At 50.0% G+C, this 24,865-nt stretch overlaps 1 protein-coding gene across 9 annotated transcripts in view; it reads left to right on the top strand.

The window, feature by feature from the left end:
- The window catches only part of MGMT (O-6-methylguanine-DNA methyltransferase), a 343,097-nt gene that overhangs the window by 217,599 nt on the left and 100,633 nt on the right, over positions 1 to 24,865 (top strand). For all 9 annotated transcript variants that reach the window (XM_079900166.1, XM_079900165.1, XM_079900164.1 and 6 more), the window contains exon 3: positions 21,594 to 21,754. In XM_079900166.1, the coding sequence (XP_079756292.1) occupies positions 21,594 to 21,754 (161 nt within the window). The remainder of the gene's footprint in view (positions 1 to 21,593; positions 21,755 to 24,865) is intronic.

Here is a 24,865-nt window from a genome sequence, read left to right as displayed (position 1 = left end):
TATGTGAGTCCAAACGTGTAATAAAATTGCATTAAAGAAACATAAAAAACCATTTTAAAACTCCCTAAAAGATAAAAATTAAAATTATAAAACAAGGAAAAGCTAGCGACATCCAAACAAGATACGTAGTTTAGTTACCAGTGTTGCGCCCACGTCAGCTTCCTGGTTTTGACAACATACTATGATTTCTTGCAGGTGTCAGTGAGCAGAGCTGAGTGAAGGGTACTTGGGAACTCTCTTCACCACCTTGGCAATTTCTGGTGAATCTCAGATTATTTCAAGATAATTTTATTTTAAGCCGTTCCTACTACATACCAGTCTTTAAAAGAGAAGATGGGCTAGAGCGTTGGGAATGGCGTTCGCTCTGCTGCAGTGAACCTCAGAAACGAGAGTTTTCCTGTGTAGATGTTGGGGGGCAGAGCCATTCTTGGAATGAAAGTAGATCCCAGAGCTAAAAGTGATTTAGAGAAGAAAGAAACTCTTAGGCTAGAAAAATGCTGGTCGTTTGATTCTTCAGATTAGCCTCATTACCTTGTGTTTTAATTTTTAATGCCTTAGAAAACGGGTCCAGAACAAACAGGAAATGTCCAAGCGAGTATTAGGCTTCCACACACACGAGGACTTTTAACCGAGCGCAGATATGAAATACGGAAAACTTCTCCCTGACACTGGTCACATTTGAAAGTTCAGACTTTCTTAATTCAGTCCGTTATGGACAGTAATGTGTTTTAACTCAAGAACGTGTCCGTTCCGTGCACACGGACTTGGCTCGTGAAAGTGTTCGCAGTACACGCTGACATTGGATCTCCTGTCATGGTGACTTACACGTAGGACGGCAGTGAATGATTCCTGCCAGTCAGGGAACTTTCACTGAAGCCCCGCTCGAATGGTAATAATCTGCTCCTGTAATTGCTGTGGAAAAGGAAAATCCTCCAGAGATTTTACATCTAATCATTTATTTATAAATCTGTAGATGGCAGTCGGCAGAATACGCGTCGGGGGTCAACTTTGTGCTCAAAACAGTTGCCTGGTGTTTACATTTCACAGTGTATTTTTTTAACAATACCTCCACCCCCAGGACCACAAAAGGACCCCGCTTGCTGGTAGCTGCTCTGCGCCTTGTCCCACGGCCCAGCCACTTCATTACAGATGCCTCGGCAGAGGCCGTCCCCTCAGTATTAGCTGAGATGTGCGTGTTTTTCCATCTCATTAATTCAGTCTACATACAATTAATTTTTGCCTATTAATAAACCCCTTGGTTTTAGTGACAGCTATCTAAACCACTTCACCTAGTGTGGAAGAGAAAAGTGTGCTTGCCAATTTCTGCCCCTCCTCTGCATTTTGATTGTTGTATCTGTGGGTTGAAGGGTGTAGGTGCATAAATCAGCCACTGCAAGAAAGTGTAAACGGCCGAAGATTCTGGCTTTGGACCGGCTGATGGGGAAATTGGAAATATTCATTAGCTCCACTTGTACTGGGGATGGATAGAGATATAGGGGAGCCATCCTAGCTTATTGGGGTCTCAGGCCACGGGGAAATTTGTTGGAGCCTGTATGTGAGATAGGTCGACTTCCTTTTTCTACAAATCGAAATCCTCACCTGATTTGGACACCTCTCAGAGGACATCTGTGTGTTCTCGAATTTCATAATTTCTTTTTAAAAACGTAAATCTGTGAATGCAAACAGGTGGTTGTACATGTGACAACTGTTCCCGCTGATCGTATTCAAAGGGCAAAGGAAGATACCAAAACTCAGAACAGAGCCTTGAAACTGAAAGGAAGGACCACCTCTTTGGGGGACTTCAGTGGGAAAGTGGGGCTCTGCTCTCTTGTCCCCCTTCGTCAGGGACAGGTCTCTTCCACAAGTTAACTTTCCTCAGTTCAGCACCACCGGCAAGGAGGAAATGCACAGTCCCGTACAGGTGTTAGGAATGCTAGATTTCTGGCACGGATTCGGAAAAAGCGCAGTTACCCGATGTGGAGCTGCTGGAGGGCCTGGATTCTTTCTAAGGGCTTTGCATTGTGGGTAAGAAGCTAGAGTACCGTGGCAGGCCTGAGTAGCTGATGAAATTGTCCATGGGAAAAGCTTAGAGTGCCTGTCCTGGTAAATCCGTAAGAGTGACATTGCATGGATGTTTCCAGATCATTCTGTGAGCGTTAGCCAGCGTCGTTGGTCAGCTAAATTCGATGCGCGTGATTGATTGAAAGTCAGATAAACGAGTCAATTTGCTGATTTTCAAACATGCCAAATGTATTAAATTTATCAGTTGTAATGGTTAACAAGTATATTTAATAGGGATGTATAATGGCTTCAATGAGACTGTTGAGTTTTGTTACTGAAGATCGAAGACAGAATCTTGTTGGAAGCTTCCTGGCCAGCCATGGGCAGCCTTGCCAAGTCCCAGCAGCTGGCGAGAGCCCCCAGAAGGGCCAGTCCTGCCCTGCACGCCTTGTGTGGCACCTGCTGACAGCTTCCCGTGCTCTTAGGACAAAGACGACACTTGTTCCTCAAGGCCTGCCGACCGCACTCTCCCTCTCTCCTCCTGGATTGCGACCCCAGGGCCTCGGTGGTGGGGGCTGGTCTTCCTGTGCGGGCTCCTCCCCCGGGGCCCTTTCCCCGTTAAGCCAGTTGTGCTTTCCATGACTAAACGGTTCAACACAGGGCTTCGTTAAATAGCTTGCACAGGGAGTGAATAGGCTTATGCTAGGTGTTTTCAGAACACCTAGTGCTTGGAGCTCATTCAGAGCAGGTCACATAAATAGCACCTAATCATTACGGGAAGTCTAATGAGGAAACCATTAGTTAGTCCGCTTTTGAGACGAGCAGGTGAACCTCACAGAAAGTGAACTATCTTCCATTTTTGTGATGAATTGTCTGCATGTGCAGATCTGTGTTTCTAAGTAATTGAATAAGAAGTGTTTTTAATTCTATTTTTATTTATGAAGTACAGTATTTAATTATTCCCTAGGTTTCCAGATTGGCCAATAAACCTTTTCCTCCCCCTGGCCCTTGATTATTCTTAAGTTTAAGACAGTGCACAGTGGCAGATGTGTCAGCAACCATCCGTCATCTAGTTCATGCCACTCTTTAATGTCAGTTATGAAGACAATTACTCCTCTGGCTTCAGAAGTTTATTTAAGTCTCTGAGAAGATTGGTGGCTCTCCAGACTTCATGTCTGAAGCAGGAGAAACAGACAGACGTCAGGAGGCACTGGTGTCTGCTGGATAAGGGAGCCCATGCCGTTCTTCTAAAAGTAGAAGTGTTTGCTGCCGTTAATAAATTGAGTCAGGGGAAAAAAAACAACAGCAACAACACAGGGATCTCTAACTCAGAATCGGCTTCCAAGGTACCGTGAAGATGGACCTGGAGGTTGATTCCACATGAGTAAGACGACAGTAGGCTTTGTCTTTGATACCAAGTTGAGGGGCTCTCCCCATCCTGGGTGTTGGTTTCTCTCTGCCAGGTCCTGTGAGATACCCTGAGCCAGTGATCTTCCAGGAAACCCCAGCAGTGGGTTTGAAGGGTGTGATGATGGGGGACCCAGGAAGAAGTGAGGAAGAGGCTCCAGGCGGATGCTGGGGTCTCCTGTGCACCCGATGTGGGCGGAGCCGGGGGCATTTCTCTGAAGATCTGCCTCCTGAGAAGGAAGGCGTGGCTAAATGTGGACCTGCCCAGGGCATGCAGCTTCCTCCCCTCCTTGCTTGGCTGGTAGAGGAAGTTGTGGGCTGCCCGAAGGTTGGGCTGTATTTTCCTCATCTTTCCATCCCCTTTTCCACGGGTATACTGAGCCACAGCAGATACAGTACGTACTCGACACCTTGACGCCTGTTTATGCACTGAAAATAGTGACACCATTGCCCTTGAGAGCAAATGAGGAAGGGAACTGTTGACTTGGAAGAGGGAGGGTTTGTTCAAACATCAGCCTCAAGGAGCATCCCTCATTTCCTCAAAGCTGGGGAGTGCACCGGTCACGTGTTAACGTGGTTTTGCGGGGAGGGGGGTTGTTTTTTGGGGTTTTGGAGGGTTTTTTTGCTTTTTCAGAAGAAGCATGTTTCTTTTTGATCCTTTGCTTCTTAATATCTTCAACAGAGTCACCCGTTCCTAGTGTATGTATTTTATTTCATTTTTTTCCCCATGAAATATTTCAGTGAAAATGGCAAGCCAGATAGTTTGCAGTTTTTCGAAGCCTAGAAGTTGAGCTCTAGACCCAACTGCTGCTAGAGTTTCTGGTTTGTTTCTTGGAAACTGGAGTTAGTTTTCTAATCACATGCATACTGATTGGCAGGAAGATGTTCAGTCCTAATGTACTAGGAGTGAGGGGGACATGGGGACCAAGAAGAGGACAGCTGCTCAAGGGTGAATATTTATCTTCAGTTCTGACTTGTTTAAGTCTTTAAATGTTTAAAGAGGAAAGCAGAATGGTGGAGCAGGTCTGTTGATTAACACAAGCATACGCCCCACGCCCCCTTTTCTGTGCTCTTTTTGTCTGTTTTGCTGTGTGGTTAGGCCAGCTCTTCTGAAGACATTGTGCACCCAGGCAGAGGGCCATTTCTCGGGAAGAGCTGGGGAGACTCTTAGCTGAGCCCTGATCACACGCTTCAGATCCTTGGCTTCCAGTGATTTCTGTGCTGGACCAGCAATGCCCAGGAGAGAAGAGATGATGATAGGTCAGATAAATCTGAAACAGCATAATATTTGATTGGTCATACAGAGTATGTAGATGTAGGAATACTAAAACTGCGTCTCTCTGAAAGTAGTGAACTCGTCCAGATGGGTCTTAAATCCATGAAAGTCTATTGAATCTTGGGCTCCGGGTGGAACCAAAAGCTGAAAAACATGAAATTCCCCTTCTGGGCCTTGGATCTGGTTCAGAAAACTGTTTCTTAGATTTTCAAGTTTTGATCAAAACAAAGACATGCAGTAGCAGCACAGTTTAAAACTTTGCAAGTTTGTATCGTGTATTTGCATGTGTCTTACCCAGTTTGGCTTGAGAAGTTCAGTTATTATGCCTTCTAGAGAATGCATGATAAAGTTGATGGAAAGCACAAAAAAATCTTAGCAGGAGTACAATAAGGCAATAGAATATATCAAAAGTAGTTATATTTTCTCTGAAAGTAAGTCCTGAATCACTTTCCAGTGCGTTCAGGACCACCTCTGTGCCCTGACTTCCCCTTATCTAGAAACTTTCCCTTACTCATTAACAGTTCACCAAACGTTATGAGTGTTTCACAAAAGGCACTGAAGTGTCAGTTGCTGCGAGTGATACAGAGATGTCCGAACGTGTGGCTGTGTCTGTGGAAGTCATCAGACCTAACAGTCCCTGCAGACCTAACAGCTTGAGAAGCCAGGCGCCCAGTGTGCAAAGGTGGAGGGTGGTCTGAGAGGGGCTTGTGGACACAGGAGAGCCAGAGCGGCCCCTGCCCGCAGGAACTGTTCCCTGGGCCGAGGTCAGCTCCAGGCTCAGGGCCTGGAGGGGGAAGGCCCAGCGCAGAACGGGGAAGGGCAGCGACCAGATTGGCTGGAGCTCAGCGCTCCCCCCAGGGGAGGACCTGAGTCAGGGCCGGGCTGTGAGGGCTCTGACCAGCACCAGATGCGCGGTTGGGATCTGATTGTGTTTGCGTGGTGAGGAGCCCGGAAAGACCGTGAGCGGGATGGCGATGAGCACCAGGCAGGGTTGGGGAAGGTTTGTCAGACTTTGGCGGGTTCTCTGGATGGGAGCTGAGTGTGGAGAAGCCAGTTCAGAGGCTGCGGTCATTGACCAGGATGCAGCGGGAGCTGAGTGTAGCGGTGACAGGAGGGACGGGAGACAAGAGCCGTGTGTCCAGGGGTTACCGACCTGGTGGCAGTAGGAAAGTCAGAAGGTGTTACGGGCTGAGGGAGGATGCCACGAGAGGAGGGCCCGGGTGAGGGGACAGCGCTGAGAGGGACGCGCGGACCTCGGGCGCCAAGGCCGGAGCGCCCCAGGGAGGGTGCTGGCTCTGGGCGCTGATTGTGGGAGTGCGCAGTGGCCTCGGAGGGGGCAGTGTCCACGGCTGCGGTTTTCGGGTGAGATCGTGGAGGAGCGAGCAGAGAAGTGTGAGAACCAAAGGGAGGCGGGTGACCACCCACAGGGGGCTCGGGGAGCTCTCCTCCAGGGGAGGCCCCCCCCAGGAGCGTCGGGTCAGGGGCTGGTGCGCACCGGGAGAGAGGGCGAGGCCTGTGCTTCTCCCAGTTTGTGGAAAGACTTCCCCCGAGGACATGTTTGTTCGTGTGCTACTGTGATTGCAGGCGCTGCACCAGGCTTGGGAGGCCAGCGTTGAGGTCAGGTCAGGGCTTTGGGTTTTAGTCCCGCTCTGCCGCTCCTCAGCCCTGTGGCGGGGATGGTGTTAATCCTTTCAGCATTGGTTTCTGCATCAGTAAAACCAGAATCCAGATCTCACCTCGTATATTGTGATGAGGGTGAAACGGGGTTAGTGCAGGCAGAGCGCCGAGCACGAGGCCCAGTATGCAGCCAGCGCTCAGCAGACATCAGCCGCGGTGCCAGGCCACCCAGACCAGCACCTCAGAGATCCCCACGGGCCAACTCATTGGATGCAGAGTTCACAGAGGGGACCCCGCTTAGCTAGGGGTTGAATTAGGGTTTGAAGAGGGATTTGGGCCTGGAGGCAGTACAGGTGGGAGGAGCAGTGTGGCGAGGTAGGGATCCACCTGGAGAGACGGAGCAGAGGCGCGGCAGCCCCGCTCGACGCGTGTAGGCCAGGGTCCGCCGGCACCTCGTGTGCAGGGCCAGGCGGTTTGCATCTTCAGCCACGCGGTCCGACTGCCTCTGCCACAGCTCTGCCCTTGTGCAGGTGGAGAAATGGGCCTGGCTGGGCTCCGATACAGCCTCCCTGACTGGAGTAGCCGTGCGAGCCGTGCCGACCGTGAGGATCTTGAAAATTCTACATGGGGCCAGATGTGAGCCCAGTGATGGCTCCAAGTGCTGGGTGACTGCTGGCAAGGAGATGTTGTGGACAGCAGCTGCTGTGCCGGCCCGGCACGAACGTGGGGTTGAGGGCCGAGCTGAGGGCCTGACGGTGGACGGACCCGTGGTGTTACATTCTGAGCGTGAAAATGTCCAGGAGCGGCTAAACCGTGATGTTAGTTCACGTGTAAATGGAGATGGCCCCTCCTGGGAGAACGTTGGGGATCCCAGATTTCCTTGTTGCCGTCCGCCCGTTCCCAGTATAACAGTGATGCAGCAGCCCGGTAGGTTATCTGGAGTGCACTGGCTCTGGCAAAGCGGGCAGGAGTAAGTTTTACCCAGTCTTCACTACACAGAAATAAGTAAAGGTAATCGCAAGGCAGCATCCACATGCCAGTGAAAACCAGAGGAGTTTCCTGTAACGTTAGTTTCTGATAGGTTATTTTTGTACCTGCACCTCTCCGCTGGTCTCCTGGCAGACTCGGGAGGAGAAGGGAGGATGGGGGCAAACACAGCAGCCCTGGTCTCGACCTTGCTTCTCGGGGGGGTGGGGGGAGGGTGCTCCGCTTCCAGGGAATGTGTGAGTTCATGAGATGTTTACATTTATGCTTTCATTGCAGTTAAAATCTTTACGAATAAACATCTTACTATTTATAAAGGTAAAATACTGCTTCTGTAGTATTTCACAATTGAAAGACATTTTCACATAACAAGACTTCCTTTTTCTAAGTTAACTGTTTTGCAAACTACAGTTCTCTTGAGCATCTGAGACTCCTTTTTAAAGGGTCTCAAAATTACTCAAGCCTGAGACATATCGAAGCCAAAGAGAATTAAAGTTGGACTGGGGCACTAGGGCCTTTGGGGGCAACGTTCTCACCAGAGCCACCGTAAGCGGTGAGGGAGGCCCGGGCCAGGGAGAGGACTGAGGACTTGGGAGCAGAGAAGAGAAGAGAGAGTCCAGAGCAGGGACAGTTCCTTGTGGTCCTGGTTGGCACAAGGATGTGGCCCAGGGCCCACAGTCTGACCTTGGGAACGGGGTGGTCCCAAGTGGGGCGCAGAGAGGACATGCTGGGGGGAGGGGAGCATGGGACGTGCAGGGTTCCGCCTGAACCATCTGTCTCTTTCTCCCCCCTCCCCCACCCCGCTCAAGCTCGAGGTGATGGCCGCAGGGGTCAAATCAAGGCTTGGCACTCTTGGAGGTGCTGTGGGGTGTGCACACAGGGCCTCTTCCCTTGTCCTGGCTGTCAGAGAACACCTGTACATAAATGCTGCCTGTTTTTTGCTGCAAACCCTGTGACACCCCCTCCCTCTTCCCCTGGGAGGGCTGTGAACCGGGTCCAGGCACAGAGCTCATGGTCCACAGACCCGCCTGCCTGCAAGTGTGACAGCCCCCAGAGGCCTGTATTGATTTTTAAGAGGAGGAAAAAGGCAAATGAAATTGGACTCTCCAACCTGCTTTGAGTAGAAATTGGTGCTTCCTAAAGGGAATGGTAACTGGCTGGCTCTGCAGCTGAAGTGTTTCCTACCCGTCCTTCCTCCTCACTCTCCGCCGGGCCTCTGCTCATTCTTTCAGGCCTCGCCCCGCCCCAGTTACACTACTTCCTGCCCTTGAACATAATTGGGTTCTTTGCTGGTAGACCTGTGATTGGAAGACCTCAGGGTGTTGCTAAAATCAGTTTGAGCACCCTGGAAGGAAGACAAAAGATGCTGGGAGAGGCGCCAGCTCGAGGAAGAAAGGGCGGCGGGAGGTGGCATCTGTGCGCCGTGTTCAGAATGACACCATCCTTCAAGTGGACAATCCCGGCTTCCAGTGCCAGTGACGATACTTGTTGAGGAAGCGCAAATGTCTTCTGCTTCTTGTCATCTATCTTGCAAATATTAGTATTCTGGAAGAAGGATTTATTTTAATAATGTGACTTTTAGTTTTTTTCTGTAGTTAATGTTGTTTTATTACTCTGCATCCTTGCCAGGAAGCTCATTTTAAGAGTTTCAATTCAAAATTAAATATGATCTCAGAGTTTTAAAATACAATTACATTAACTGTCCATTTAATAGTTGCTTAAGATTTTTTTGGCCACTAATGTATAGTCAGTATGCTCGTCTGATATTAAATACGGTGTTTCCAGCTGTACTCACCAGCTAACGTGCTCCAGCTGCAACAATAAACAGGCGAAGCAAAGGCCTTCTGAGAAAGGAGCTACAGAAAGTTGCTCCCAGATGAAACTGCAGTATTGTCTTATATCATAAGCTATGCTGTTCTTTTAAAACTTCACTGTGTTTGATAATAGGGAACTATCTATTATTTATTTAGAACTGTACAAACCAATGTACTCGACAGGTAATTTAGTGGCAGGATTATTTATTAATAAGCCCAGTACTCAAGTTAATGGGACTAAACCCCATGGAGGTCAGTCGCCCTGTAATACATGCCTCTTGGAAAGAAAAGAGTAGTGTCTTCAGGACATTCAGTTATTATTTTAGCATTTAAATTAAGACATATTCCCTTACTGAGATGAAAAATCTTTTCTTTTTTCTGAACCGCATCATGACAAAGTAGACTTGAAGCTGTGTGGAGAGACCAGTTTTCGAAACCACATTGGGATGGGCAGTACGTTTTTAGCCCTGTTACTACCAAAGGTGTTTGTCTCCTGTGTGGGCTCACGGGAGGAGGGAAGCCATTCCCTCACAGAGATAAGGAATCAAAAACTGCTTGCCCACGTGAGAGGATGCTCAACATCACTAATCGTTAGAGAAAATGCAAATCAAAACCACCATGAGGTACCACCTCACACCAGTCAGAATGGCCATCATCAAAAAATCTACAAACAATAAATGCTGGAGAGGGTGTGGAGAAAAGGGAACCCTCTTGCACTGTTGGTGGGAATGTAAATTGATACAGCCACTATGGAGAACAGTATGGAGGTTCCTTAAAAAACTAAAAATAGGGGCTTCCCTGGTGGCGCAGTGGTTGAGAGTCTGCCTGCCGATGCAGGGGACACAGGTTGGTGCCCCAGTCCGGGAAGATCCCACAAGCCACGGAGCGGCTGGGCCCGTGAGCCATGGCCGCTGAGCCTGCGTGTCCGGAGCCTGTGCTCCGCAATGGGAGAGGCCACGACAGTGAGAGGCCCGCGTACCGCAAAAAAAAAAAAAAACTAAAAATAGAACTACCATACGACCCAGCAGTCCCATTACTGGGCATATACCCTGAGAAAATCATAATTCAAAAAGACACATGCACCCCAATGTTCATTGCAGCACTATTTACAATAGCCAGGTCATGGAAGCAACCTCAGTGTCCATCAACAGATGAATGGATAAAGAAGATGTGGTGCATATATACAATGGAATATTACTCAGCCATAAAAAGAAACAAAATTGAGTTATTTGTAGTGTGGTGGATGGACCTAGGGTCTGTCTTAAAGAGTGAAGTAAGTCAGAAAGAGAAAAACAAATACTGCATGCTAACAGATATATATGGAATCTAAAAAAAAGAAAAAGAAGAAGTGGTTCTGAAGAACCTAGGGGCAGGACAGGAATAAAGACGCAGATGTAGAGAATAGACTTGAGGACACAGGGAGGGGGAAGGGTAAGCTGGGACGAAGTGAGAGAGTGGCATGGACGTATATACACTACCAAATGTAAAATAGATAACTAGTGGGAAGCAGCCGCATAGCACAGGGAGATCAGGTCGGTGCTTTGTGACCATCTAGAGGGGTGGGAGGGAGACGCAAGAGGGAGGGGATATGGGGATATATGTATACGTATAGCTGATTCACTTTGTTATAAAGCAGCAACTAACACAACAGTGTAAAGCAATTATACTCCAATAAAGACATTAAAAAGAAAAAAAAACTGCTTGCGGTGGGAGACGGCAGGATGGTGAGGGAGGGGCTCAGAGCAGCGGCTGCACGGCCCCGGCCCGGCCCCCTTCCCCGTCACGTGCTCTGCCTCTGAGACTCTGCCCCTCGGCCCAGCGCACATCCGAGAACTCCCAGTGGGCCTGGGATGGGCACGCACGTTCCTGCTTCCTGCTCCTGGTCGGACGGTTTTCCTCCACCACGAACAGGAAGGCGGAGCCTGCGGGAACGGCTGCTGGGCCCTCTGCGTGCCGCGCGGCGGGTTGGGGGCGTCTCCCCACCTCCTCGTCGAAAACTGGGAAACCTAGAGGAGGAGCAAGGGTGCAGCGTGGTCAGCTTTGGCACCGTGTGTGGAAGGGGCAGGGCGGGGGCCGGCGGGCGCCGGGGCTCAGCAGGCTGATGTGTGGTCATGGAATGAAGAGAAGGCTCAAGTATTGGCTGTTTAAATTCGTTTTTCTTTGGTTTCATCTCAGTATGCGGTTGATTGGCTCATATCTGGACTGGAAATGGAAGAGCCATTTAGTTTTATGTCTTCAAATCTGCAACACTTCCAGGTTTTGACTGTGGAGTCCTGTCAAACTGAGCAAAATCCGACGTGAGGCCTGTTCCCTGGGCTTTAACGGACTTTGTTACTCTGCAGTCTGCTACACAATCTGAAAAGGCAGAGAAGTGTGACTTGCACTGTTTGGAAAACCTTTGTGAGTTCCCCCCGCCTCCCCGCCCAAGGGAATGGTTTTCAGCAAATCCCTTGGAAAAGTGGAATCTGAAATGCAGGGGTTCTTCCGCGCACGTGCTGTGGTGGCGCCACTGCATCTTGTTTACGGTCCACTCAGGAGGCAGGTACTGCGCACCAAGGAGGCGCCAGCTAGGCCTCCGGGGCTCGAGGCGGAGCTGGGACCAGCTCCGTGACAGCGCAGGGCCTTCATTCCGACATGCGCAGCAGCCTTGGAGGAGAGCTCGTCCGATGTCTCCGTGCAGCCCAGGCCCGCTCCTGCCTTAGCACAGGGCCTGCCTTGCTGGTTTGCCAGACCACCTGGGACGCTGCCTTGATCACACTGGGCCTTGCTTCTGGAGAATGAGGATGGGGGGTGATGGGCTGGGAACGTTCTAAGACTTAGGCCTCTTACCTGTGTAAAGGAGCACTGTGTGTTGTGTGGACTGGTCATTGAGGCATTTGAACAGCAGCACGGCCTTGCTTTAGGGGTGAGGAGCAGTAGTGCCAGTGGCCGCTGTCTGAGAGCCTGAGACCCTGCTGTGTGGGCACCTAGTGTCTCTTCTTGGAAGCATCTAGAATATAACAGAACTAGATTCAACGCTCAGATCCGCATTGTCTTTGAAGGATAGGGCAGTGGGCCTAGATGGTAGTCCTGGGGATCAGGGAGAAGTTAACAGAAGTTACCTAAGAATAAAAGAATAAATCCAAACGCTATCTAGTGCACATGCTATCAGGAATAGAGCGTGTGAACGTATGGGCTTGTCCTGATTAGAGGGACCGTTTGTTTCCATTTCAGAGAGATGAGCAAGGGTGCTTGGATTTCATGGAGATGGTCCAGGTTAAGGTCTTTGGAATCAAACAGACTTTAATTCAAATCCTGGTTCCATCCCATAGGCATTGATTAGTTGTTATTACATAACCTCTGGGCGTCAGTTCCTCTTCTAGAACATAGAGATAATAATGCCTCCTCAGGGGTCCTTGGGAGAAATAAACATAGAACAGTCTTTAATTCTGTGCGTGGCACATGGTAGGCAGTCAGTAAATAGCAGCTACGAAATTTTATACAAGGGTTTACCTTGGGTCACTTCCATACCGTTGGTCCTCAACTCAGTGGCTCCATGCTTTCCAGAGTGCCATGGTGTATAATGAAGGTGTGATGTTGAGCAAGAACTGTGGCTGACCTCAGCTGTGTTATTGAGAGAGTGAGTCAGGATATGAAACTGCATGATGGAAAACCAGGCATCTTTTACCCATCTGACTACGTGCCCTGAGATTTCCCATCCTCGTGCTATTTACTTTTTCTCTTAACACTGGTTGTAGAGAGCAGAGGCCCTCTGACTGGTATTTCAGTTCGTCTGCGTCCCTAGAATCCTGTGCCCCAGAGCGGGCCCTTTTCTTCTCTTTCCTCAGGCGTCCGTGCGTGACTTTGCTGGCAGGAGCACCCTGTAGCACGTAATGACCTTCCACACTGTCGTCCTCTCCTGGGGCACAGGCATTGGTTTCCTCACCTTGGCCAGTGACCCCTCTCTGCCTCTCCCAAGCCCACAGTGGCACACGGCCTACGCAGAGCAGAGCAAGGCCACACAGAGTCTTTGAGGGCATCAGAAGGGCAGCCGTGGAGGGTGTACAGGTTGGCCTGGCAGAGCGAGACCTGACTGTAGAGGACGCTCGCAACAGGTGGCTACAGCTCAGGGCCACACGCGTTGCAGTGTTAGCTTGAAAGACGCTCTCGGTTGACCAGATGCCCCACCTGAAATCTGCATCCAAAGATGGGACATTTGTAATTCTTATTCGTGGACTGATTTCTGTGTTCTTCTTTTCTGGGAGAAGGGAGCAGAAGGGTTGAATAATGCGAAGTTACCTAACCCCAGAATCCTTTGGGAAGAAGTACTCTTGAGGGAGTATCAAGAATTTGATGAGACTGATGGAACGACTCTTTAAACATTTCATGTTTCTACAGATATTTTCCAACAAATGAACTAAATTCTTGACAGAATTGTAATAAATCTGCTTATGAGCAGCAATATGGTTACGGTTTTCTATTCCATTTTTATGTTAGCTATTATTTCTTTTTAAAACTATTTCATGGCCAACATGTAAGCGTTTTACTTGTTAGAAGCTAAGTGAAGCTGGGAAGGAGGAATATACCTCTCATATGTGTGTGAAACGTTAAAAAAGCTTCTTTGTTCACTGCTTCAGTGGTGAAAGTAAATGCAACATAGACATAAGGCTATTTGAACTCTTTATTTGCCACATTTACAATATTAATAACAGCATTTCTAGAAGTTGTCACATCAAGTGAAAGATCTTCATTCCAGGCTGTCTTTTGGGGCCAAATTGAGACTGGATGCATGCATTTAATAAATTGTAGTCTCAAGTAGTCATTTTTGTAAATAATTAGTTTCAGTGAAAGAATAAGTTAGCATATTGTATGCATCTAATGTTGCAATGTACATACAGCAAACTTTGCTATTAATCAACAGTCAAGCGCGGCAAGTGGGGTCTCATACATAATGAATTGTGCTTAAACCTCATGGGTTTCTTGATAGAAAAATAAAAGAAAACACAAGTGTAGTAAGCTTTTGAATAAAATTTAACTCGATTGCTCTGCATCCTGTAATTGTTTTGGAATCATTAGGGACCTGATAATTCATCTATAGTTTTGGGTTGTTTTTATCTTCATCTGTCAAATAGTAGAGATTTTTAATGATATGTTAAAGTGTTGATAAAATACAGTTTTCCTTTTAACAACTTGAATATTTAGGAGAGAAAGTAGATAGGCTTTTGTAAGGCATTCTTGTCTGCCAAGTATACTGTTTAAATTGTCTCTTAAAAATATGTTTTATTTTTGCTGATGTATTTTAAAGAAGCAATTATTTTAAAAAAAGAACAAACATACGGTTCTTATGACGTGTACCTTATATGGGGAGGAGTTGAAAATTTACATACAGTTTTCTCTGTGTTCTTCGTGGCTGTTTATTTTTTGTTGTTTTTTTGTGGGTTTTTTTTGCGGTACGCGGGCCTCTCACTGTTGTGGCCTCTCCCGTTGCGGAGCACAGGCTCCGGACACGCAGGCTCAGCGGCCATGGCTCACAGGCCCAGCCGCTCCACGGCATGTGGGATCCTCCCGGACCGGGGCACAAACCCGCGTCCCCTGCATTGGCAGGTGGACTCTCAACCACTGTGCCACCAGGGAAGCCCTTGGTGGGTGTTTTAAAATACCACAGCGAATTCCTCTATAGTCTTGCTTGGGTTCTGACATTAATTTGAGCCCCAGATTTTGAGGGCTTAGGATGCCCATTAAAAGCTGATACCCAGTTTAAACAACGTACCTATGGCCACCCTGACAGTGAGTAAACTAGGGCCCAGTTAAACTTTAAACTGCCTCTTCCTCCTCCTCTCATCGCCCTTGGGACGCGAGCCGTTGGTGGCCTGTGATAGGATCATAACTGTGCAGTTCGCTTGCAGGGGAGGGTGTGATTGTGGGGCGGAAGGCATAAAGGCAGGGAGCAGGGTTTATGTTCCTCTTGCTACGAACCACACAGTAAAACCTCACTAAGGGTTTGCTCAGCTGACCCTCGGAACTCCAGCTCACCCTCCTGTTGACTTTCCTGGAAGCTGGGAGTGTGCCACCTCCGGCCTGTACTCCCTTTTGCGTGTTCCTTTTGTACAGAAACATCTTTGAAAACAGACACTAAAACCAAACACATGAAAGTCAGTTCATAAACTCATGTGTTACAAGTAGTAGGAGCTCTTGTCTCAGAGAATTAAAATCTACATATTATGTCTGTCGTTTTTATACAAACTCAGGTATGTTGCTGATACTTCATGCATGTTTATTAGTGTTTTCCCCTTTTTTCACAGTTGAGCACGCGTTGCTCTTAGGATTGTGCGGGAAATCAGTGCGCTAATGCATGAATCGCTTAGAACAGCACCTGATAAATAGCAAACACGGCTGCCCGCGCTGTCAGCAGCAGGGGGGCTCCAGCTGTGTCCATAGATGAACCTCCACTGTCGCGCCTCCTCTTTTTCACCTGTGCCTTAGTTGTATCATTTGAGATCTGTGTTTCTTACTAGTGACATCAGCACTTTCTCCTTTTTCTACTCTGTGTCCTAATATAACTCTAGAATGTTCAACTACACAAACTCTGTCACACCCGTGTGGTGTTATTGCCCAAAGAGCTGCTGGCCACCAGGCAGTGTCACGGAACCATCACTTTCATTGTTCGTTCATCAGGTGGCAGTGGCGTGTGAAAGTCCCAGTTGGGCCGGGAAGGGCTCCTTCAGCACAACCATCAGGAGGGTGATGGATCACTGTCTGTTTTACCTTCACCTTCCCTGCCTGCCCAGTTGGACTATAAACCCCAAGTCGATACTCTTGCCAATAAGCCAGGTACTTAAAGGAGCCTCAGTAAATGCTTGAATGGAATCAAACCCCTAAATTTGGTTGGATATAGAGTTTAAAGCCTTTATTCAGGCTTCTCATTTAAAAAAAGAAAGGACTTTACTGAAAGCAGGTAGCATGATTTATTTGTCTTCAGTCCTACCACTGGAAGAAAAGCATCTGAGCTTTAGCAAGAAGGTATAATTAAATGTGAGACAAATCCATCAGACGCAAACGCGAGAGACTCCACCAGCCTCCGCTAACTTGGGCATAATTGTGTGTTTACCAGGGCTATCTGGCAAGAGTGTCCACATGATGTTTATAACGTCACCTCAACTGCAGTTTTAAATTTCTGCAGTGAATGTGCACCTTCCTGAGCCTGTGAGGTGTGACACCCCACTCTGGAGTTCCGGGGGCCCTTGCCCTCCGCACCGAGTCCTGGAAGCCAGAGGAGGCGAGGCTTCTCATCCTCAGGAGGTCTGAGCTGCTGTGCGCGGCCAAGGCTCTGGTCACTTCTTCACGCTTAGATTGTATTGGAGAGTCCGTGTGCTTCCTTGTGGACTAAACTCCCAGCCTTGCTAAAGGACAACACCTGGGTCACCTGCCAGGTTCCAGAGCGACTCAGAAGCATATGAGTCTTGGCAGCCCTTTCCTAGGTGACCCTCTGGCATCACCAGTTAACGTTCCCCAACCATAAGGCTGCTTCATCCCATGAAGAGAGAGATGCTGGAAAGCTACTGGGGCCACACAGAGAGGCTGGAAGGCCCAGCCCTCCCAGCGCGCGGCGTGTTACACAGTCTACCCGCTGGGTGTAACGAGTGGTGCCCGCCAGTTAGGAGGAACTCGGAACTTTGGGCCTGTTTTCTTACATCACATGGGATTTAAGACCAAGTACATGACATCTGTATGATCTTATGATCATTTTAGTGACTCTTTGCTGCCAGTGAAGTCTTGAGGCACCCCAAAATCCACACCCGCAAACCTCCTGCCCAGCTGGGTGGGTTAAAGTGTTGAGCACGTTTGTCGCGTGGGACAGACCGGAGGGCACAGAGCTGGGGACGCCCCTCCCACTTTCCGGGTGGCCTGCCAGGCGCGCAGCCATCCTCCGTGAGGGGTTAGACCTTGAGCAGCACTTTCTGATGGCTTCAGCCAGCCTGGCATCCTCTGCCCGCCGCGGCAACTCACCTGCTGCCCCGCGGGTTCCTGGTGCTGCAGCACCTGAGCAGGCAGCCCTGCCCTCGCTAGCCCGGGCCAGCGCTCAGCCTCCCGGGGTGCAGCACACCCTGCGGGAGGCCGGCAGAGCCAGGCAGGGCTTCCCGCGCGCGTGACCTTTGTCCTCAGGGCCGTTTCATTCAAGTTTGGCTCGGTCACCTTCTAATCCTCCGCTTCCCCAGGTGTGATGCTGTCACTCTTCCTTGTCGCTCTCCTCCACGCCGGGGTCTTGAGGTGCAAGCCTCGTGCAGGTGGGATGGACAGTCTTCCTCTGATACCTCCTGGGCTCGTGTATCCAATGCTGTGAAGTCGTGGTTTCTCCTGAGAAATCCAGGCAAGGCATCACTGCCTGCTTTATTAAAAACACCTCAGGGGCTTCCCAGGTGGCGCAGTGGTTAAGAAACCTGCCTGCCAATGCAGGGGACACGGGTTCAAGCCCTGGTCCGAGAAGATCCCACATGCCGCGGAGCAGCTAAGCCCATGAGCCACAACTACTGAGCCTGCGCTCTAGAGCCCACGAGCCACGACTGCTGAGCCCGTGCTCCACAGCAGAAGCCACGGCAATGAGAAGCCTGCACGCCGCAACTAGAGAAAGTCCACGCGCAGCAACGAAGACCCAGCACAGCGAAAGATAAACAAATAAATTTTAAAACAATGACAACAACAACCAGAAAAAAACCACTTCAGAAGTTTGTTCTGGAGCATGTCACCTGCTTTTCTGTGTCCTGATTTGGAATGATGGACAGATTTATGTCAAAACAAATCTGAAATGCAATTCAACGCCAGAACGTTCTTTCTCCAAGCCCAGGGGGATGGGTCTGGCTGTTTCTCAGGGGTCACGACTCCAGGAGAGCTTCACACAGGGCTCTCCGACACACTGAGGTTCGGGGAGCATCCCCAAAGGTGGTACACGGTTGTCCTTTTTGGTCCTACAGGGTCCTAGGGGTTGCCGACAGTTGCATATTTCTTGAAGAAACCCTTAAACCAAACCATACATGACTTTATGTTTGCTGTATAAACGTACCCATGCTCTCCATTGCTATGTTAAAAAGCTCAACAAAGCCAAATTCATTCTCCAGCCACTAGCCAGCCCTCTTGTGCCAAGTTTAAAAAGAAAAAAGTGAAAGGGCTTCAGTGTCACAATATTGGCCTGAGGATTACTCTTTTTTTTTTAAGATATTTTTGATGTGGACCATTTTTAAAGTCTTTATTGAATTTGTTATGACATTGCTTCCGTTTTATGTTTTGGTTTTTTGGCGGCGAGGCATGTGGGATCTTAGCTTCCCTACCAAGGATTGAACCCGCACCCCCTGCACTGGAAGGCGAAGTCTTAACCACTGGACCGCCAGGGAAGTCCCAGGATTACTTTTATTGAGGACATCCTGGGAGGTCTCGGGGGGATGGCCCCTGATGTCGCCTCTGCACTGGCCCTGCGGATGTCGGGACGGTTGTCTCTCATCTCCATCTGCCGCACCGGCTCTCTGGCTGCTCTCCTGGGGGCCGGGCTCCCACTCAGTGGTGCTTTCCGGAAGCAGTGGCCACAGGCCAGTGCATTTAGTGTTAGGTGAGTTGCTAGGCTCCCAGGGAGACGTGAATGTGGGACTTAAATGAGTGTGGGCCACGGAGCCCATAATTATCGGGGTTTCAGGGTTCGTCGGTAGGAAACCTGGAGAAACTCCTCCATAATAAGAGTGGCCGTTAGTGATGCCGTGATACTGTCACACCACAGCTCTTTCAGGGACGAGCAGAGCGAGGCTGGAGGAGAGGGCAGGGCAGAGAATAAATTTCATTTTATTGTAGAAATGGAAATTTGTGTCATGGCTTTAAAAATCTGGTTTTATGTGTGTGTTTAATGCCATTCATTTTAAATATAGTATCATAAATCCTTGCTTCAGAATCAAAGCTGTTTAATTACATTTCACCCATGAATAGTTATCTAATGCCAATAGAGAAAGAGTTAGAACGGAGAACTACAGAGTAAATCAGAGGTTGAGATCTTTAGCACAGGCATAAAAAATCAATTTAAGATGAATTTTACTACTATAAAAATTCTTCAAGTATCCTTTTAAGAGTGGGAAATGCTGGGAAACACAGCTCACATTTCAGTTCCCTAGCAACCCAGAGGAAACGGCTACCAGCGTGGGCAGCACCCAGGATGCCCACAACTCCGTGGCCTTTGTTAGATACCCCTGAGTGAACCAGGGCATCTGAGTGTGTGTGACTGTGACTGTGGCTGTGACTCCCCAAGCAAGCAGGTTACTGGTGGGTACAGAGCCCCCTGCCTCCCAGGTTAAGATGCCTGCCTGTCTCCTGGACTGTATGCCCCCCACCCAGGGAGCCCTGTTTGCAGGGTGTGATGGCTGAGAAGACCCCTCAAGCCCTGGAGTCTTACTGAGTAAGTAGGGAACAGAGCAAGAGAGTCACTGGGAATTTCTCTCTGACATGGAAAAATATTTAAGCCAAGCATGGGGTAGAAGTTCCCCACCTTTCCGTGGGCAGACGTCCTAATGGGGAGAGCAATCGGGGCAATGAGAAGATAGTTTCCATCCCCAGAAGTCTCTCCAACATGCCGTTCTGCCACCTGTTCCACTAGACGCCGCTTTCTGCCTGTGAACTGAGCCCCCATCCTTCAGGGTCTCCTGTTGACCAGACCCTGAAAGGGCCCTGTCAGTTCAGGGCCAACCGAGGGCCCTGTGCATGGGGATTCCCTAGAAGCTGGCAACTTGGAGAAGGCCTGGGCCTGCCCAGTGCAGCTGTGTTGCTGGCAGGATCGCCCAGCTGGCCAGCTCTGCAGAGCCGGGGTCTCAGGGGTCCCCCTCTCTCCCTGGTCATCTTGAAGGGCTCATTTCTTCTTTTCCATTCATTCCCTGGTTCCTTCCTTAAGGCCATTCACATTCACATGCTTAGAAAGCCTTCCCTGACCCACCTCTCATTCCATTGTGGAAGAGAGTGGATTCCATCCAAGGAGGCTTATTTCTGGAAAGATCCAAGACCTCTGGAGACTCTTAGACCTACAGAACACCGTGACTCAGAGACTGAGACCCCAGCACAGGGTTGTTTGTGAGACGCTGCTTAAAGGTCTTCAGCTGCTCCCCGCTGCTTGCAGGATAAAGTGCACACATCTCTGAATCTGTAAGGCCCTGCACACGCTGCTGTGTGTCTCCTCGCAAGTGAGGCCAGGCCTGTGTTCCCCGGGCGCTTCAGCCACATCCGTCCTACCTGTGCTGGGCCGCGTTGCCAAGCGGCTGTGGCCTCGCATATTCAGTCGGGCCCTCGTAAGGGTGGTGAGTGTACACTGAAGGAGGCAGCCTGTCGGTTGAGGCCTGCGTGACCGCCCTCGGGATGCTGGGGGGAGGCTTTTCCCACCTTCCCCCAAAAGCCTCAAGCTGCAGCCTCTGAGAAGGAGACTAGAGAAGTGCAGGGAAGCCTGCCATCTGTCCAGGGCCTGGGAGGTCAGGAAGGAATGGCATCTGAAGAAATCCGACTTGGTGCCAGTGCTTTTGTGGGTGTGTCATTCTCAGAAATTAAAAGAAAAGCTGGATCCATCATAAAACTGGGGCTCAGAAGCAGCAAAAGTGAACCCTCTCTAGAGGGACGTTTCCTCAGTCCAGCGGAGCACATTCCCTGAAAATCGGTCCCTGCTGAAGGTGAGAAGTCACCTCCTTGAGGGGAGCCACAGATCCCCAAACAGAAGGATTAGCGCCCCGAGTAGAAGAAACAGTGAGACCATCCGAAGTGAGTCTAAGATATGTTGGTTTAAACTGGAGCTAAAAGGGAGCACAGTGACCACAGGGAATGAATGAGAAGACTCAGAGGAGAACCAAATAGAAGTCCCGGGCACGAAAGTCACAGCAACTGAAATGAGCCTCGCAGAGTGACCAGCACGCAGAGTAGACTCTCTGAAGCCTGAGACCCAGTGTGAACTCGGAGGGGGTCCCCCAGAAGCCAGCTCAAAGCCACAGAGCACATGGAACCGTGCTGGTCTGTCGTTGAAATGTGGTGGGAGGGGTGGGTGCCTGCAGGCTAATTACTTTGATGGTATCGAGATTTCTGGAAAATATTTTTTAAGATGAGTACTTGGTGATTCTGCAGATCAAAACTGATGCAGATGATAGTCTTAGGAAGGGGCAGGCACACTCCCCCTGGAGTTGCTTCCGTGCTTGTCATCCTCGTGCTCTCACATCCCTGCTCTGCAGGGTGACTGCAGACAGTCAGCCCCAAACAGAAGAGCCCAGGTGCCAGGCGTCCTTTCTGGGCACTGCCCCTTTCCAGAGATCGCGTCCTCACAGCTGGAGGTCCCGGGCCGCGGTCCCCGTCCTCCTGCCGGCACCTTTCCGCTGTCCTGGCGCAGGCGAGACGTGCATACCTGCGAGGCAGCTAGGGCTGACCCACTTAGATGCAGTGGGCGTGTTCTGTTTGCTTCTTAGTCACGTGGACGCTGGGCCTAGAGGCTGAATCGGCTCCTGTTATCTCTTTTGCAGCCCCGTGGAGGCCCCCGCTCCTCCTGAGCGGCTCGGAGGTCCAGAGGAAGTGACGGAGCCCCTGGCGCAGTGTGCGGCTTGGCTGGGTGCCTATTTCCATGAGCCCGCGGTCCTCGAGGAGCGCCCCGTGCCTGCTCTTCACCATCCCATTTTCCAGAAAGGTCAGTACCTCGGCCGCCTCGCAGTGTTTGGTTCGGGGGGGCTGGCCTGTTACTGTCACTGACCTCCCAGCTCCGGTTACTGACTACACTGACGTGGCGTTTTCACATCGTCTGAACGGAGGCGGCGTGTGGCCGCACTGGTTGGATAGGAGTGCGCGGTCTCCACCCGTTCCAAGTGGTTGTGTTAGTTTTGGCACGTGGTCACGTAATTCTTGGCAAAGGCAATAAAAATGATCCATGTAGATGGACTCCTGACTCTCGCTGGCTGAAAGGTTTAAATAGGAACACATCTGAATGGCAGTAAGTTTTTCAATAAGCTTATTGTTAACTTCATCTGCTTGCCAACAGCACAGAAGACGAGGCTCATACGTGGACAATTGGCCACTTCCATACACTCAGTCAGTGACACTTAACGGTGGAGTGGGTAGCGGCAGTGTGTCTTCTTGAATAAGTTTTCAGGCTTAACCCCTCAAATTTACCATAGTTCAATAATTGTATTCTCGGGCTTCCCTGGTGGTGCAAGTGGTTGAGAGTCCGTCTGCCGATGCAGGGGACGCGGGTTCGTGACCCGGTCCGGGAGGATGCCACGGAGTGGCTGGGCCCGTGAGCCATGGCCTCTGAGCCTGCGTGTCCGGAGCCTGTGCTCCGCAACGGGAGAGGCCACAACAGTGAGAGGCCCGCGTACCACAAAATAATAATAATAATGATAATAATTGTATTCTCAAGGGATGAATTATTGTAGGATGAACTTATTGTCTACATGCGGTGTGCCGATGGAACATAGAGTCTGCAAAAACCTAAAAACACTTTCCCAGACGTTTCTTTGCAAGCTTTTGTTCGCAGCTTCATTATGGCAACTAGAGTCATTCTAGACACATACGAGGGGTTTATTTCGCATAGTGATTTTTTTCATGGTCATCTTAGTATTAATGAGTGTATACTTACATATAGATATATACGTATAAATGCATACACTTAAGGAAAAAAAATTACCCTGAGATTTTAGATGAGGTAAATTTAAAGCCATCTTGAATTTCAAAATGGAATTCGCTCAGTAAGTTTAATGGTCCTAATTGCTGCTGTGGCTTTCAGCAAAAATGAACTTGAAGGTGGAGCAGGTTCAGGGGAAGCAGGTAGAAAAGTTCAAGCCAGTTGAGCTGATACCTGAGTTGACTAACAAGGTCCAGTGAGTGACCAGGTAGGTAGGACCCTGGACGTTTTTGCTCGTAATGAACTGAAGCTGAGCTGGGTACCACGTCAGCCCCCTTGCATCATGTCAGGCTGTCTCCAGACGGTGTCTTCCATTGGGAGCCCCAGAACGTCTAAAAGGTCGTCTCTAGGACAGGGCGTGAGAGCTGGAGTGGGCCTTTGCCCCACGCCCTACTCACGTCCAGAGACCCTCCGTTGTTGCTCCCGAGAATGGGGCCCTCGCGGGCCGAGGTGGTGCTGTGGCCGCGTCGTCCCCCTGCCCAGCACTGACCGCCTGCTCGGAACCAGCACCTCAGGTCACCGGGCTGAGTCGAGGGTGTGGGTGACCCTCCTTGTGTGCCCCTCCCCCTTGCCAGGCGCAGGATGGGGGTCCTGCTGTGGGTTTGTTTTTACAGTAGGGGCTTGGGAACCTTGGAACAGTGAACTCTTCGATCTCCTGTTGCCATTTGGGGGTTACTGCCCTGGCAGGAGCAGGAGAGAACTGGCCGAGTGGCTCTCCTTCTCTTTACATGTATCACCTAAGTGAGCTGAAATTTAAGGGTTAGAAAATTTCAGAGCAGAGAAATTACGAAACCAGGTCAGGAAGGATCTGTATGATCTAACGAGGGGGTCAGCAGGGGGTGAGCTTATAAAATCCTGAAGTCCTGTCCTCAGTGCTTGAAGAGAGTTGGGACCACTCTCACCCTGCCGCCCCCCGCCTTCCCGGCTCTGGGCCCGAGCTTGGCCATCTCCTCTGCCAGCTGGTCATGGTCATGGTCATGGTCAGTCTGGGCAACCAGGACAAGCTGCAGGTAGGCATTGGGGAAGGATGAAGTCCGTCCAGTCACCCAGTAGCCCATCCCCTGTTGGACAAGCCCTGCAGAGCTGGTGGACACTCACTACTGGGGCCAGGTCCCCTCCCGCTGGGTTTTGGGGTGAGGGCAGCCTCTCGCACTGCCCTGGTGGCAGGAGGTCCCCCAGGCTAGGCCCGCTGACAGTGGTTGCTGTAGGGCCAGGATTTCCCACACAGCAGCATGTGTCAGCCAGGTGTTTCTAATTTAGCTCAGTCACACCTCCCAGGCAGGGACCAGGTGTGGGGATTTTGCATTTTAAGAAGAGAGTGGTGGATGGTTGTAATATGACTGCTAACACGGAGTTAATTGGCACTAACCCCCAGATGTGGTGACACCCCTTTCTGTCCAGCGGTGGTTGGCTTTGCTCTCTTTCTCTGTGTCCCTTAGCCAGTGAAATTGTGGTGAGCGGAAAAGGCCCACACAAGGAAAGTGCCCTGGCAGCCCCAGAGCTTCTAGAAGCTGTGAAGCAACACAAGAAAAGAAACCTTTGCAAATGGGGAGGAATGGGTGCGTTTATCGTGGAATAAATGCTTCCTTGACAAATGCTATTTTCTGTGCATCTCAGATTTTGAACACGTTTAGCATCCTTTTGGGTGTCATTTTTCATCATATTCCTCTGAGATTTAGAGCAGACCTCCCTGTTTCAACTTGGTTAGAAGCGTAGTGATAACTGAGCTCCTCCTTGAGTTCAGCACTTCCACGGGTAACTCCCAGAGCCCGGCCTGGAAGGTCCTGGCCTCTGCTCCGGCTGCGCTGTCTGTTCCACTACCCCGGGCCTGGCCTGGCCTGCTGCTGCCCAGAGGCCCCTCTGCTCGGGCAGGACCGCTCATCTCTCAGGCTCCTTCCTCCAGATCACTGTGGTGTTCTCCATCTAGTTGTTCTGTTAGGCTGGTCACAAAGCGATGCTGAGTTGAACCATACGGAATTGCCATTTTGTAGGTGAAAACATCAAATATTGGAAATTTCACATCATTCAACTTCTTACCTTGGAGGATTTCTGAAGTCTAAGTAGGAACAAGTTAATTATCTAGGTATTTCTGGCAAGAAACCGTTGAGCTGTCCTCCTGAC

The sequence above is a fragment of the Stenella coeruleoalba genome (assembly GCF_951394435.1).
Source record: "Stenella coeruleoalba genome assembly, chromosome: 16".
Lineage (NCBI taxonomy): Eukaryota > Metazoa > Chordata > Mammalia > Artiodactyla > Delphinidae > Stenella > Stenella coeruleoalba.
The sequence above is the reverse complement of the archived record's forward strand: the minus strand, read 5'-3'. Positions and strand labels throughout refer to the sequence as shown.